We start from the raw sequence: 16,670 nt of genomic DNA on the forward strand, positions 1-16,670 counted from the left end.
AATAAGAGAAATCTATTGTCTCATAGTTCTGGAGGCTAGAAGTCCAAAATCCATGTGTTGGCAGGGTTAGTTCCTTCTGAGGGCAGAAATGGGGAATCTGTTCTAGGCCATTCCCCTGGTCAGCTTCTCCCTGTGTCTCTTCACATGCTCTTCCCTCTATGCATGTCTGTCTCTGTATCCAAATTCCCCGTGTTTATAAGGGCACCAGTCAAATTGGATCAGAGCTCACACTGATGACCTCATTCTAACTTGATTACCTCTGAATAGACCCTGACTCCAAATAGGGTCATATTCTGAGGTACTGGGAGTAAGGACTTCTAACCTACGAATTTTGGGGGGACACGGTTCAGCCCTAGCAGGTAGTAAAGGCTGGAATCTGTCCCAGAAGGGGCTAACTGTATGTCACTCACGAGTAGCCCATCTTCAAGGCAGGAGTAGGTAAAAGGAGAGAGTACCCCAAAGTCCCACACAAATCTCCTATCTTGGCATCCATTGGGAAGAATGTCCTAGTGGAAGAACAAAGTTTCTTCTCAGAATGGTTCAGTACCATATATTTCTTTGATCTTTTTGTCCTTCATTTAATGCACATTTACTGAGTGTCTAACATCTACTAGGTAGGTATATGGGGCCATGATCTACACCAGAAAATGGCAGTCCCTGACTCCAAGGAGTCCAGGAAGGAAATACCATGATTACAATACCAAGAGATGTATGCATACAATGCCGGAGGGCAAGGGAAAAGAATTTCTAACTCTGGCTAGATGAGTCAGGAAAGCATTTTGTTGCATAGTGAGAAAAGTACAGAAACTTATCAATTAGGGAATTAGAGAGCCACACCCATTAAGGGCTGTGGACAAACATATGATCAGGATCTTGGAGCCTGAGAGGGAAGAATTAGGGATGAAGTTGGGATATAAGGGTGTTAGTGGGGAGAGAAACTGTCCTTTATTAAGTGCCTACTACAAGCAAAGTGCTAGGCTTGGCATTTGTATCCATTATCTCTCATGGTTGGCAGGATTTACACCCACTTCACAGATGAGACGCTGAAGGCTCAAAGAGGTGAACAGGTTTGACCGAGAGTGGACCCAGGTCTCGACGAACTACCTATAATACCATAAACGAAGCAGTGTTCTTACTAAAAAAAATTTAGCCGCATCCAGACTGACAAAATGATTTCATAAATTACCACCTGCCTGGGTCTGGCCTAAGCTCCCAGTTTTATGCTCCTCTTTGGTTCAGAGCTGGTTTCATAAAGAAAACCAAAGGCTTTTTAAGTGTAGAGCTTGATTTCCAGTCCCTCAGCAGCTCTTCAGCCGTCACTGTGGGAATATTTGCTGAATAAGACACATCCTTGACCTAAGGCCCTGCACCACCTGTGCGGGGGGAAAAACATCCACAGAGAGCTTCATAGTGCTCATCCTTGGGCCCTCCGCTGCTCTCTGGAGCCCACATGTATCAACTTCCCTTTCTATACAGCATGACCTGGAATAGTGCAAGTGGTTCCTTGTCTCTCATTGTACTCCTTGAGTTTATTCCTCAGGGTCTAATACCAAGTCCCTCAATCAAATATTATTAGCATAGAGAATGAACTCTTCTCTCTCTCTGTCCTCCATTTCATACTGTCTCCCGTCATGCCCCCAAACACCACACAGATACCCCTGATGGCTTCATGATAGACATAACTTTGGACGAAGTTTACTGCTAGAAGTGAGTGAACTGTCCACAAAACGGTTCGTGATATTGCATTGGAGTCTCTTTGCCAGTGCTATGTTTCTGATCACGTGCTCTCAGACACATAGCCATGCTCAGAGGCTGCAGCTTTGTGCAATGCTCAGTACCAGGTACATGCAGGCTTGGACTTCTTAAACTGGGGAGTAGTAGCTACTGCAAGTTAAGAATTATTTTGGAGCCCACTGGCAGGTAGCACTTCTGAGTCATCCCATCAACAGGAGACTCCTGTGTTCTTGTACACCTTTCGAGGACCTGTGGATAAGACACTAAATTCTCATTCCTACAGCTGAATGCCAGGCAGTGAATTATTTCATTACATTATCTCTTTCAATATTCACCACAATCATATGAGGTGATAATACTCCATTATACTGAAGGGGAAATTATGGCACAGAAAGGTTAGGTAACTTGTCCAAGACAGGAGTGAAAATATATCAGAGCTGAGTTTCAGTCAGGTCTGACCCCACAGCCCATGCTTAACTTCTGTTCCATGTCACCTCTGATCCTAAAGACCTGCATGGTACCAACTGTGCATTTTCCCCAAGACTTCAGCATCAGCCACCAGGACTGGAGCATCAGGCCACACCTCCACTCCTCTGTAGACCACACTCCCTAAAGGACACAGATGTGGAAATTCGCTTTGGAGTCAGTGTGAGGAGAGGGAAAGATAAGGGGAGAGAAGTGACCAGATTTTGGAGCCTTATTCTGTGAGATTCAGTTTTCCCTTCAATACAGTGGATGGAGCCAAGATACTGTATCTTTGATTCTCCAAAGCTTTAATTAGGTTCTTCTCAGGAATTATAGCACTAGGCCGACAGAGTCATTCCTCCACCAGTGTGATTATATTTTTCCACCTTTTACTTTCTCATGGGTTGGCTCAACTTCAGAATAATGTACCTGCTTCAGTGTTTTCTCAATTGTGTTTGTTTCACCTGGTACTGAGACTGCCATTTCAGTTTTCCAAATTCATGTTTAGGTCCAGGTGGCAGGAGAATGTGGTGCCATCCCCAGGAACCATGGTGGGGGTACACACAAGCTCACTGGGAAGATATATGTGTCTCAGTGAGCCTTCTGAGTGCCTCCAATTAACCTACCATCCCCTTGTCAGCCCTCAAACAATTCAAACCATCTTCTGGACAAATTTGCCAAGCCAGATTCAAATGTCCTCCAGAGAATTCAAAATTAGACAGATGATACTGTTTGGGGGATCTTCTGTAAGTCTTGTGAAGATTTAATGAACTATAATTCCATGCAAGGTCTAGTGTAGATTTTTCTTAATTCAGCATTCTCAGCAGGTGTCTGAGTGACGACTTAAGAGATTTCCAGAACATGCTGATAATTATTTAAATTATCAATGAATTTTCCCTCTGGATGCTCTTTAAATATTTTTATACAAGAACTATGCTTCGCTCTGGGGAATTAATGTTTTGCTGAAATGCTGTGTGTAAAATGAACTCATTTAAAATGCATTATAATAGAGAGCCAGAAATAGACCCACATAAATACAGTCAACTGATCCCAAGAGGGGCAAAGGCAATACAGGGGAGCAAAACTAGTCTTTTCAAGAGTGGTACTGGAATAATTGGACTTCCACCTGCCAAAAAGTCAATCTAGACACAGACCCTACACCTTTTACAAAAATTAAATCTAAATAGATCATAGACCTAAAAGTAAATGCCTAGAAAATAATAAATAATAAAATCCAGTTAAAGTTGGGGTTGGTGATGACTTTTTAGACACAACACCAAAGGCATGACCCAGGAAAGGAATCATTGATTTTGTTAGAATTTAAAATGTTTACTCTGTGAAAGACACTGTCAAAGAATGAAGAGATAAGCCACAGGCTGGGAGAAAATATTTGCAAAAGACATATTTGATAGAAGACTGCTATCCAAAATATACAAAGAACTCTTAAACCTGAACAATAAGAAAATGAAAAACCTGGTTAAAAAATGGGCCAAAGACACTTCATCAAAGAATATATTCAGGGACACCTGGGTGGCTCAGCAGTTGAGCATCTGCCTTTGGCTCAGGTCATGATCCTGGAGTCCCAGGATTGAGTCCTGCATCGGGCTTCCTGCATGGAACCTGCTTCTCCCTCTGCCTGTGTGTCTGCCTCTCTCTCTCTCTCTGTCTGTCTCTCATGAATAAATAAATTTTAAAAATCTTTATAAAAGGGCAGCCCAGGTGGCTCAGCGGTTTGGCGCCACCTTCAGCCCAGGCTGTGATCCTGGAGAGCTGGGATCAAGTCCCATGTTGGGCTCCCTGCTTGGAGCCTGCTTCTCCCTCTGCCTGTGTCTCTGCCTCTCTCTCTCTCTGTGTCTGTCATGAATATATAAATAAAAATCTTTTTAAAAATCTTAAAAAATAAGACATTCAGATGGCAAATAGGCATATAGAGAGATGCTCCATATCATATTATCAGGGAAATGCAGATTAAAACAATAATGAGGCAGCACTACATACCTATCAGAATGGCCAAAATCTGGAACATTGACAACACCAAATGCTGGCAAGGATATTGAGCAACAGGAACTCTCATTCACTGCTGGTGGGAACTCAAAATGGTAGAGCCAGTTTGGAAGGCAGCTTGGCAGTTTCTCATCAAACTAAACATAGTCTTATCATATGGTCCAGCAATCACTCTCTTTGTGTGATTTCAAACCCAGTAGGTTTGAAAATACGTCCACACAAAAACTTGCATGTGGGTGTTTATAGAAGCCTTACTCATAATTGCCAAAACTTGGAAGCAACCAAGATATCCTGAAGGTGAATGGATAAAACAAACTGTGGTCCATCCATACATTGGAGTATTATTCCGTCCTAAAAAGAAATGAGCTATCAAGCCATCAGAAGATACAGAAGAAGCTTAAATGCATATTGCTAAGTGAAAGAAGCCAATCTGAAAAGGATATACACTATATAATTGCAACTATAGGATATCTTGGAAAAGCCCAAACTATGGAGACAGTAAAAAGATCAGTGGTTGCCAGGAATTAGCAGGGAGGGAAGGATGAATAGGTGGAGCACAGAGGATTGGTAGGACAATGAAATGACTCTATATGATACCATAATGGTACATTCAAATCATTATACATTTGTCAGGACCCATAGGATGTAAATCAAGAGTGACCCCCTAATGTAAACAATGGACTTTTGGTGATACTGATGTATCAGCATAGGTTCACCAGTCATAAGAAATGTACCGCTTTGGCTGGGGAGTTTGATAATGGGGCAGGTTGTGTGTATGTGTGTAAGGGGGCAGAGGATTGTGAGAATTTTTTCTGCTCAGTTTTGCTGTGAACCTAACTGTTCTAAAAAACTAAAGTCTATCTTAAAAATGTACTATATGGGAAGAAGAAGAGAGAGCGCCAGGAATCCATATTTACTAAGTATTGAGACAGATGAGAGCCAGTGTTTGGAGCTTTCCATATTTTATCTCATTTAATCCTCCAACTACTACCAAAGGGTGGATGTTTTTATTACCAATTTCCAGATAAGAAAACAGAGGTACACAAAGGCTCAGAGAGATCACATGACTTTCCATCATCTTTCAGCTTATAAGGGTCAATGCTTGAATTCAAATAGAAGTTTTTGTGACTCCAAAACACTTATTTAATTCATTAAAAAAGCTTTTAGATATAGGCACTGTACAACTGCTCCATGTACATATGACACTTTGCTTTAAGTAAATCCCACATAAAACATCCAGATCTGAGTTCCTAAATCCAACTGTGCCTGAAACCTGACCCACACATATATTTCCCAATTATTGAGCCCAAAGTTCCAAGTTTTGATGAAATGATTTTGAGTTTGTTTTTGGCACATGATTAAAGAGGAGCTAATTTCATTCTACTCTCCATAAGCTAATGAATATGAGAAAGTCCAAATAATGACATTTTAAGCCACTGAGAGGGACAACATGAGTAAAATAACATTCTCATATTCTAAGACAACTTGAAGAATATACATTTAAAAAAATCCAATATTCTATTCTCTAATATGATATATAGCTACTCAAAATGGAAAAAGAACAGCTTTCCATGGAGCCAGGATGGAGTAACTAGCTCTCTGATGGCAGTGTCTCTTTCTGGTTCCAGGTGGTGGGGTGAGGGTGCGGGGTCTGGGTACCATGGATTCTAGGTCTCCCTCTTCCTCTTCATGTTTGTATGTTTAAGTCATTTCCACTCTTATGGTCCATGTTTCCTTATTTTTAAGCTGCAGGTGATAAAAGCCACCCTCCATATTGGCAAGGTCCCTTAGAAATTCAAATAAGATAAAGTGCATTACAAAGCAAAAAGGGCATAATTTACTCACTCACTGAATTGGAGGGGGAAAAAACATATTCCATGCTCCATCATTGCACACACTTTTTTTTCCTGCTTTGAAAGACTGCCACTTCATCTGTGCATTGTAATAGCCACGCTGCTGTTCTGTAGTTTATGTACCTTCTTTTATAGATAATAATTTCTGCTCTGCCATTGATAGTATGAGTTAAGGGATTACCCTGGACTCATGTACACCATAAGAAAGGAGAACAGATCTGACACATTAGCAAATAATTTCACCAGTAGATGTGATTTCTGCATCTGGAGCATTATTACCTTAAAAACAACAGCTAACATGAATATGGTATTATTGTGTGTCAGGGGTTTTAATTGTGCAAGGTACCTTGCATATATTCCACTTAAATTTCACCCAATGAAGTTGAAACAATTATTAGCCCCATCTTACAGATGAGGAAATTGAGGTTTAGAGAGCTTAAGTAAACTCTCCAAGGGTAGGCATTTATAAAATGACAGAGGTGAGATGGTTGTCCAGGCAGTGCTCTTTCTGGTGCTGAGTTGCCACCATGTTGGCCTTCTGTGATTCACAACAGGCTGGCTGGGTATGGTGGTGGGGGGAGGGGGGCACTGTGCTCGTTCAACTCCCAGAATTCACCTTTTTTTTTTTTTTTAATTTATTTGAGAGAGCGAGAGTGAGAGAGACAGCACAAGCAGGGGAGTGAGGTGTAGACAGAGAGGGACAAGTAGACTCCCTGCTGAACATGGAGCCTGATGCCAGCCTTATCCCAGGATCCTGAGATTGTGACCTGACCCCAAGGCAGATGCTTAGCTGACTGAGCCCTGAGACTCGCCTCTGATGAGCCCTTCACCTCCTCATCTATAACATTAGGCAAGTGGACCAAAGAATTTCTGAAAACACTTATTAAAAACATCTCCTATGGTGTCCTCCTACTTGAGCCAAGCTCTAGAGGAGATGTTCAGTTCAAGGAGTTGTTTGACTTCCCTATCCTGTTTCCTCCAAGGCCCCCAGGTTATACTGTGTATGAAAGAACACAGTGGGACCTGGACTGTCACTGACCTGCATGATCCTCTAGGAGTCTGACAGCCCTGATACCTACCAATATAAGCTGCGCCATCTGTCACCATGTACTTATTGCGATTTAATTTAGGGAAGCTGTGGTCCTTTTGTTCTTTTGTAGCACAAACATTCTCTCTTTCCAGATCGAAAAATTTCTGTAAGACACAACAATAAATAAATTAAGAAAGCAGGTGAATAGGGAACATTTTGGGTTTTGTTCAAGAGCCCAAAAGGGTTTCTTATCCAAATATCCACAGCCAACCTCATTCTGGGTTATTAAAGCCCCAATCTTGTTACTTCATGTAGATGAAGCTATTTTTTTTTGTTCTCAAATCTATATGGGCAACAAGAGAGATAATTAGCATGCTCAACTAGGTCTATAATTAACACTTTTAAGCTGTAAAATGAACACAAAATTCATTCTTTCAACAGGGTGAGGGCCAAAGGTTTTTTAATTCTCATTGTCTCATTCATTGGGGTGCACTGGCATTTGAGGTGCTTTCTGTCACGCATGCAAATGAATTGAATGAATATTCCTCTGTGTCGCGTGCATTATAAAAAGCAGCAAGGTCCGTGCCAATGACTAGCTGATTCAGCTGGGGATTTGCAAAGGTCAAAAGAGATTTTGCCAAGGGAACAGATGCTTTCCATCTCAACACCTAAGGTCTACAAGCTCTTCTAATAAGCAAGGAAAAAAAAAAACCCACCATTGCAGACCAGGAATCTTGAATTCCAACTTTAATGTGACCCCAAAAGTAGATTAGGCCTGGGCTGTAGTGGTTAATAGAGGGAGCTGACAGTGGAGGTAGGTGAGCTGGTGCTTCCAGAATCTGTTGGAACTGGTAACTGCTCAGACGAAGCCTGAACTGTGATAGAGCTCACAGGATGACACACCATCAAAGGTGGTGAGGTCTTGAGTCTCCTCCACATTGGAAAATGCTAAACATACCCAGAACTGTGTGGAATCTTTCTGGAATGACTATCTTATGGCTGTGGGATCATGTGTGATTGAAGGGTAGAAAAGGCAGAGAGAAAAATGAGATGCCATCTAGAAATGGAGACATCATTTACAGTTTTAAAACTATAAATGTTCAAGTTTGGCTTGGGGAGATAGTGAGGGCTGGTCTTCCCTTTCATCTGAGGGAAAGGAATGATAAACTAGGTGTGATCACCAAGGTTCCTGGCAACCCTGAAAATTCTATTCTGATTTTTTTGCAGACCCCTTAAGGTCAATGGTGCGCAGGCCAAAATCTATCACCCAAGAATTGTCCATTGCACATCGCAGAGAAAGGTATTACCTGGGGACATATTACCATGATGTTAGGCCATGCTGTCTTTGTCCCCCTTCTCAGTTCCTGTCTCCTGCAAAGTCTGTGTCATTTGGAGAGTTCATAGATAGCCACATTTTGTGGACTCTTGATTATCTGTGAATACTTTCAAGTCATAGTTATATATCTGGGAGACCCTGTGATATGAGGCTGCCTGCCACCTGGTAAGAGCAGTCAAATAATTTTGAGGAAAATATTATTGTGGAATCAAGATGTATGTGAAAAAGAATAAAATATATACCCTCATTTAAGTTGGGGATAGCATCACTGTGTGAGGTTCTCCAGAAACCCATCTGCTTTAGAAAGTTGAAGATGGCCCCAAAGAGGGGAAGAGCTTTGTCTGGGAGACAAAAATGGTAGAAGAAATCATACTGTATCACTGACACTATGAGACACTAATGTGCTGTATGTGACAGCAAAGATTGTTCAAAAGGGATTTATGAATTTATAAAAAAAAAAAAAAGAAGAAGTCTAGCTGCTGACAGGGCCAACTTTGTGAGTGCAGTCTCTTTCCCAAGTGTCTCCTCATGGACACAATCCCTCCAAGTCAGGGCTGTGGGTGCCAACTTCTCTGAAGAGATTCCCCGCCTTGCTCCCAGGCTCCAGAAGACATGCTTCATGCAAAAGTTCCTATGCCCACTTGTCTTGGGAAAGCTCCTCACTCATCTGTGATCTAGATGTTGGGACCACAAGCTGTGCTCCCATCGAGGTTTATCTTGATACTTAGAAATGCGTGGCCTGATTTCAGTGAGAACTAGAAGCTCTGTGTCATGAAATGTCCAACACTGAACTATTATTAATGTTTGGTTTATTCAAGTAATATGACCCTGAGTGTTTGAAAAGATAGATCTGAGTAAGTAGAGAATTAAAGGATGGATTCTACTCTCCTTATAATTTCTTGCAAGTCTTAAATGAAAGCACTTAGTATTTCATGACAGAGATTTCAACTGACAATGCCTTCAAGAAGAGGTGGGAGCAAATGCACCATGTGCGGTAGGCTCCAGACATTCTCCCCTTTGCTTCTGCTTCTGCTTCTATTAGTCATGGCTTCTTATTATGTGTTCTGATGCTTTGACATCTGGGCCCTGCTGAGCCTGGAGGCACTGCCCTTCCAAGGGCTGGCTAATTCCTGGAGATAGCAAATAACTTGCCCGTGAGGACACTTCTCATATGTAAACCCAACCCATGGCCCATACTCTGAAATACCTCCTTTATGGTTTCACACTCTGGGCCACTATACACTTGCCCTAATCATACCAGGTAACTAGGGACAGCCCCTGGGCCCAAGATCTCACCAAAATCATTCAAACTTGCCAATCCTAAGAGGGCTTACCCTGCCTTGCCTCTTCCTTGACCTCGTAAACCAAAACAAAAGTCCTTGTTCATGCTTCCCTCACTTCTGTCTCTAGGATGACCCTGGGACTTTTCCTCAAGCTCCCTTCTCTTTAGATCTGTGAATAAAGCAAACTGTCTTTCTCCAATGGCTGTCATCTCCTGATCTGTTGGATTGTCATATCTAAATCATAACCAAACCTGTATTTTAGAACACTGCTATACCTGGTAAGTCTAACAGCGGTGCTCCTCTAACTGCAAGCATACTGAATTCTGAGTGAATGACCTCACCTGGAAGATTCTTCACCCTTTTCCAGCACACGTTCGTTAGGGAAAATGGCTAAAATGATTCCACATCCACCATGTTCCCTGCTCCCTCCACTCAGTGGTTCACAGATCTTTCCTGAACACTCTTCATCAGCTCCCTCTTTTTTGATTTCATCCATCCATCCATCCATTCGTCCAACACATATATTTTGAATGCTTTGTGCCAGCATCCTGTTATACATCAGGAATACAATGCTTCACTTGATTTTCCATGCTGCCCCATATGCCACTTCAGTTATCTGGAAAACCCTATCCCTGAGCTGAAACAAGCATTCTCTTGTCAATGGAAAAGTAGAACACAAACTGACTATTCTCCTGGGTCCCTGCTTGGATTTCTGGGATCATACCAATATTTCCTCTAATCCCTGATAATCTGATTCCAAACCCAGGTTGGTGCCCAGATCCAAATCCTAGTTATCACATTCATTTGCAAATTTGGAGTGGAAAATAGATCCATAGTGATAATCATAGGCTTCCCCTCTCCCCCTCATTGTATTGAGGAGTAATTGACATCTATCACTGTGTAAATTTAAGTTGTATAGCATCATGGTTTAGTTTACATATTGTGACATTATGACAATACATCTAGCTAACATTATCTTCTCATATAGATAAAATAAAAAGAAAAGAAAAAAAGAATAAAGAAAAAGATTTCTCCTTGTGATGAGAACTCTTAGGATTTATCTTAACAACTCTCCTACATATCATGTAGCAATGCTAGTTGTAGTCATCACGTTGTATGTTAAATCCCTAGTACTTATCTTGTAACTGGAAGTTTGTACTCTTTGACCACCTTCCTCCAATTCCTTGTCCTCTCTACCTTGACTCTCCACCTCTGGTAACCACCAGCCTAATCTCTTTTTCTCTAACTTTGTGAGTTTTTTTTTTTTTTTAATTTTAGATTCCAAAAAAAAAAAAAAAAAGAAAAAAAAATTTTAGATTCCACATATAATTGATATCATATAGTATTTGTCTTTCTTTCTCTTTCTTATTTCACTTAGAATAATGATTTCTAGGTACATCCACATTGTAAAAAAAATGGTAGTATTTCTTCATTTTTATGGTTGAATAATATTACATTGTATAGATACACCACAATTTCTTTATACATTGATGCATTAATAGGCACTTAGGTTGTTTCTATGTCTTGGCTACTGTGAAGATTGCTGCTATGAACATGAAAGTGCAGATACTTTTTTGAGTTAGTGTTTTACTTTCCTTTGGATATATTCCCATAAATAGAATTGTTGAATCATATGGTAGTTCTATTTTTAATTTTTTGAGGATTATCCATATGATTTTCCATAGTGGCTTCACCAATCTACATTCCCACCAGTGGTGCACATGGGCTCCCTTTTCTCCACATCCTCACCAGCATTTATTATCTGTCATCTATTTTGATGATGTCTGTTCCTAACAAGGATGCCGTGGTACCTCATAGTGGTTTTGATTTGTATTTCTCTAAAGACTAGCAATGTTGAGCATCTTTTCATGTACCTATTGGCCTTTTGTATATCTTCTTTGGAGAAATGTCTATTCAGATCCTTTACCCATTTTTAAAATTAGGTTATTTTCTACTTGGTTGTATGAATTCTTGATGTATTTTGGATATTAACCTCTTACCCGATATATGGTTTGCAAATATTTTTTCCCCTTCTATAGGTTGTCTTTTCACTTTCTTTTTGATTTTGTTGCTTATATTTTAGGTGTCATATCCAAGGAGTTATTACCCCAATCTATGTCAAGAAACTTTGCTCTTATGTTTTCTTCTAGGAATTTCATGGTTTTGGGTCTTACATTTAAGTCTTTAATCCATTTTATGTTAATTTTTGTGAGTGGTGTATGATACGGATCCCATTTCATCCTTTTACATGTGAATATCCAGTTATCCCAGTGCCATTTATGGACAAGATTATCTTTTTTCTATTGAGTATTCTTGGCTCCCTTGTTATTTTTTTTTTTTTTTTTTTTTTTTTTTTTTATTTATGATAGGCACACAGTGAGAGAGAGAGAGGCAGAGACACAGGCAGAGGGAGAAGCAGGCTCCATGCACCGGGAGCCCGATGTGGGATTCGATCCCGGGTCTCCAGGATCGCGCCCTGGGCCAAAGGCAGGCGCCAAACCGCTGCGCCACCCAGGGATCCCTTGGCTCCCTTGTTAAATATTAGTTGGCTGTATCTGCTTGTGTTTATTTCATTGGTCTATTTGTCCATTTTTATGCCAGTACATTTGATGACCATAGCTTTATAGTATAGCTTGAAACCAGGAAGTGTGATACTTCCTTCTTTGTTCTTCTTTCTCAAGATGTCTTTGGCTATTTAGGGTTTTTTGAAATTCCACATGAATTTATGAGTGTTTTTTCTACTTCTGTAAAAATGCCATCGGAATCTTGATAGCACTGCATTGAATCTATAGATGGCTTTGGTTGACATTTTAACAATATTAATTTTTCTAATCCATGAACATGGGATACCTTTCCTTTTTTTTTTTTGCATTGTCTTTGATTTCTTTCATCAATGTCTTATGTCTTATTTATTGTTTATCTCCTTAGTTAAATATATTCCTAAGCACTTTATTGTTTTCATGCTAGTATAATGGGATCTATTTCTTTATTTCTTTTTCATAAATTGCATTGTTAGTGTGTAGAAACACTATTGATTTTTGTACTTTAATTTTGTCTCAGCAACTTTACTGAATTCTTTGATTAAATATAACTTTTGGTTGAGCATTTAGGATTTTCTATATATATAATCATGTTATCTGAAAATAGAGACAATTTTGCTTCTCCCTTTTCAATTCTGATACTTTTAATTCTTTTTTTTTTTTTTTTTTTTTTTTTTTTTGCCTTATTGCTCTGGCTAGGACTTCCAGTACTATGCCAGATAGGAATGATAAGAGTTAGAACTCTTGTCTTGTTTCTGATCTTAAAGGAAAAGCTTTCAACTTTTCATCATTGAGTAAAATGTTAGCCATAGGCTTCACAGACCTGTTTCTATTTCTAATACTGGTTTGTAAACTCAGACATGTGCATGGCTACCTCAGTTTATAAAAATCAGTTAAATGGAGATAAAAATTTCTATTTTCTGTCAATATTATCCAAATGCTAGGGAGATTAAAATGAAATCTATATGAGAAGCATAATTTCTTGAAATCTATAGTAAATTCTAGACTTTTATGTATTTAAATTGTTGATAATTTCAACTTTTAAAAATATTTAATGTTACGAATGAGTTAAAAAACATTTTATCTGATGTTTTTGTTGATCCTCAGAGATATACAAGTCAGATGTGTAGCTTCTCAAATTTTTGAACAGATGTAATATAAGATGTTTTTGAATATAGATGGGAAAGACAAAAAAAAAACCTTTGTAACTTCAATTATAGGTTCAGCATGCAGAGACCATACAGTATGATGTTTAAGAGCTTAGAATCAGGAGTTAGAAAGACTTTTATTTGAATCTTTCTCTTCTATTAACTAGTGTCCTAGAGAGAAATTATTTAATCTCTTTAGGCTTCATTTTCTATGTTTGTAAAATATTAAAAGTTCCAGTTTCATAGTGTAGTTGTGAATATTAAGTAGTATATACAAAGCGCCTGTTTGTCTATATTCATGAATATAAGATATTCTTCCATTAAAAAAAGAAGTTTTAAGCACTTACTACATCTAGGCAATGTGAAGTGAGATGCTGCCATAATAGAAACAATAAAAACTTAATAAAAGATGTAGCAATTGTTTACCCAATGGGCAGCAGGCAGCAAGAAAATTGGTATTAAAGGATGGAATGAACGGAGACTCATGCAGTAGCAAAATATTTGGTAAAACCATAGCCTGCATTAATTTGGAAGGAAGACCAAGCACCCCCTAAAACTTTGGCTACAGGGCAAGGGATGGGAAAACAAATTGTTTGTAACTTATGTTGGTTGTTATTAGTGCCTTTAGCAAGTTGTCAGAGGAGATAAACCCAGAGAAGGATTTGCTGGCTTGTAAGCACATATGAAATAGAACAGGTACACTAGAAATTTGGTATTTCAAAGAGCTAGAAAAACTGATTGTACCAGGAGCCCAATAGTAGAAACTTAGTTTGACAAATGCTTTAAATGACTGAGGTCAGTTAAGACTCAATCCTACAGCAAAGATCAGATAACTGGAGTAATCATAATTGGTGTAATCTTCCCACCCAAATCTGATGACCTGAATGAAGCCACCATTAATATGAGAGAGGAGAGAGGGTAGAGAAAGAGGTAGAGGGAAGGGAGAGACAGAAGGTACAAAGGGCGAAAAGGGGGAGGAAGGAGGGAAAGGGAGGCAGAGGCAGAAGCATATGGGCAAGGAAGCATAATTAGTCAAGTTTGGGAATTATGTAAAACAAAATCTTTGGCTGTGGTTACTGTTAAATGGAAATGACTAGAAGCAAATAAATCAGAAGCTTACTAAGTTTTTGAGAAAGTTGCATTGCCAGAGGAACCATGAGCTGGGACCAAAAACTCTTAACACTTCATACTAAGAACAACCTTAGGATCCGGGGTATGAGGACTTCACTATACCTGCCCAGAAGGATTTTACAATTGCCTGGACCAGTGACTGCTGTGACTGTCCCCATCTCCCTTTTCTGAATGGGAGTTTATACTGTATTTCTCCTGTTCCTGTTATATGGGGAGGAGATAACTTCAATCTGGGCTTTGGATTTCATGGGAAATTGCTGTTTCGTTTTTAGTTTCTGTTTATTAACTATGGGGTGACACATCCAGATTTGCTGTCCAGAAATGCATAATACTTAGAGGTCCAGAAATTTGCATTGTGCAGTACCTGTGGGGGATGAGGGTTCTCTGTGTGGGTGCCCAGAACTGCAGACTGATGATCCACAAAACTGTTGTTTTGTCTTTTTGGGAGCACAGCTGCCTTTCTGATTGCACTAATGCCACCCCTGTCATTAGGTGTGGCCAGGTGAGTGACATCTGAGCAGCAGAATAAAGGCTAAAGGGATATTCACTCCAGGTCCACCCCATAAATGCCTTCTGGGCAGTCCTCCAGTCTCTCTCTCCTTCTGATTGGCCTTGAGAAACGGAGGCTTGGGACTATCTCGGAAGCTATGTCTCAGGTTGATGGTGGTGCCGCTGTCATTCTGGGTCCTTAAATACTGCATGAAGAACAGACCCATCATTTAGAAGGGTGCCTGGCATACAGGAGGGTCTCAGGATACATTTCCTGAACGATTGCTGTGGAGGTTGGAAAAGGTACCTAAGGGACTGGTAGGCGTTAGTCAGAAAAGGCATGGAGGAGAAGAGTGTTGTAGGTAGAGGAAACAGCATGTACAAAGGCCCAGAGAGGACAAAGAGGGCATCACATGTGAGGACCTGAGGAGAATCAAAGATTGGCTAAGGAATTATCACACTACTACCCAGTCCCAATCTTGCCTCCCTCAAAGTATGTGGATTAGCATGTGGCCCAAGGGACCTGAAGCAAGTACAGTAGCCCAGGCTGGGGGGTCTTTGGGGCTGGGGGATGCTGTGAAGGTTCAGGTGCCACTGCTCTGTTGGTCACAGGCTTAGAAATAGGAATGGCAGGTGAATGAGGCAGTTCAAGTGGAGAGGACCCAACAGGCAGTGTGTGAAAATAGGGCATAGCTGGGAGGGCACCAGGAAATGTGGGTTCCAGGCTCCTTTTCTTGTGTGTTTCTCTTTAAAAATGACTTATTTTACTTTTGAAATATTTTCTCACAATCAGAGATTGTTAGCCTGGTTCTTAAGTGCCAGTTCACTTGAATGCATGGGTTTATAGCTTTCACAGATGAGCAGAGGAAATCAGCCCCTTTTATTTAATAATTCTTAAGTCAACATCATACTTACAACTTTCAAACTGCAGTTGGCTATTTCAGTGCAAATAGCTTTAAGAGATGAAATAAAGTTAAATGTAAGGGGGTCAGTTTCCTTCCAGAAGCTTATAAGGAGTCGCACTTTAACACTTCGCAAAACTAATGCTTCTCTTATTTTCCCATCCAAGTCTGGCCAGTAAGTCCTGTAGAAATAATAGTCGTGTGGATAAAAAGAAAGAAAATAAGTTAGTTCGGGGAAAGAGATTTACTAGGCTACAAAGAACATTTATATTAACCTGATCATTACTTTGTTCTGTAATACAGACATAACCTGATAGGATACTTGAAAAAAAATGCAGGTCTCCTGGGTTGGGCACCTACAGAGGATGCTTTCCTGGGTCCTGCCCCTGCCTAAAATGAGTTCTCCCACCACCAGGGCCTCCGAAGATGTGGACACACTGACCTCCACCACAAGCTATCCTCACCACACCGGCACCACTCCAGCTGGGCCTCAGCTCACATGGGCGCTGAGAGTCAACTTTCCAAAAAAATTCCAGTTCAGAGGCTTGAGCAACCCATCAGTCCCCAAATGCTGCTAGAATCCCTCTTCTTTGGAAACTGCCCCTTAAATGAGCTTCTGCTCTGGTTATGCAAACTTCCCCCTACTCTTCCTGACCAAGCACCCAGCTTCTCTGGCCCTTGGACTCCTCCATCAGGCCAACAGTTTCTCCCAGAGGCTCAGCCTCTACCCTAAATTCATAGCCAGCCTTTTGCCT

At 40.3% G+C, this 16,670-nt stretch overlaps 2 protein-coding genes across 7 annotated transcripts in view; one reads left to right on the forward strand and one right to left on the reverse strand.

Moving 5' to 3' along the window:
• BECN2 (beclin 2) overlaps positions 1-16,670 on the forward strand; it is a 157,593-nt gene that overhangs the window by 112,054 nt on the left and 28,869 nt on the right. The window contains exon 5 of one of the 3 annotated variants that reach the window (XR_004817655.2): positions 8,314-8,386. The exons of the other annotated variants lie outside the window; for them this stretch is intronic. The gene's annotated coding sequence lies outside the window, so the exon portion shown is untranslated. The remainder of the gene's footprint in view (positions 1-8,313; positions 8,387-16,670) is intronic. 3 annotated transcript variants of the gene reach the window in all.
• Positions 1-16,670, reverse strand: part of PLD5 (phospholipase D family member 5) — a 408,683-nt gene that overhangs the window by 7,338 nt on the left and 384,675 nt on the right. For all 4 annotated transcript variants that reach the window (XM_035719400.2, XM_035719401.2, XM_035719403.2 and 1 more), the window contains 2 exons: positions 15,929-16,097; positions 7,136-7,250 (listed from right to left, as the gene is read on the reverse strand). In XM_035719400.2, coding sequence (XP_035575293.1) covers positions 7,136-7,250; positions 15,929-16,097 — 284 coding nt within the window. The remainder of the gene's footprint in view (positions 1-7,135; positions 7,251-15,928; positions 16,098-16,670) is intronic.

Source organism: Canis lupus, chromosome 7 (assembly GCF_003254725.2).
Source record: "Canis lupus dingo isolate Sandy chromosome 7, ASM325472v2, whole genome shotgun sequence".
Classification (NCBI taxonomy): domain Eukaryota; kingdom Metazoa; phylum Chordata; class Mammalia; order Carnivora; family Canidae; genus Canis; species Canis lupus.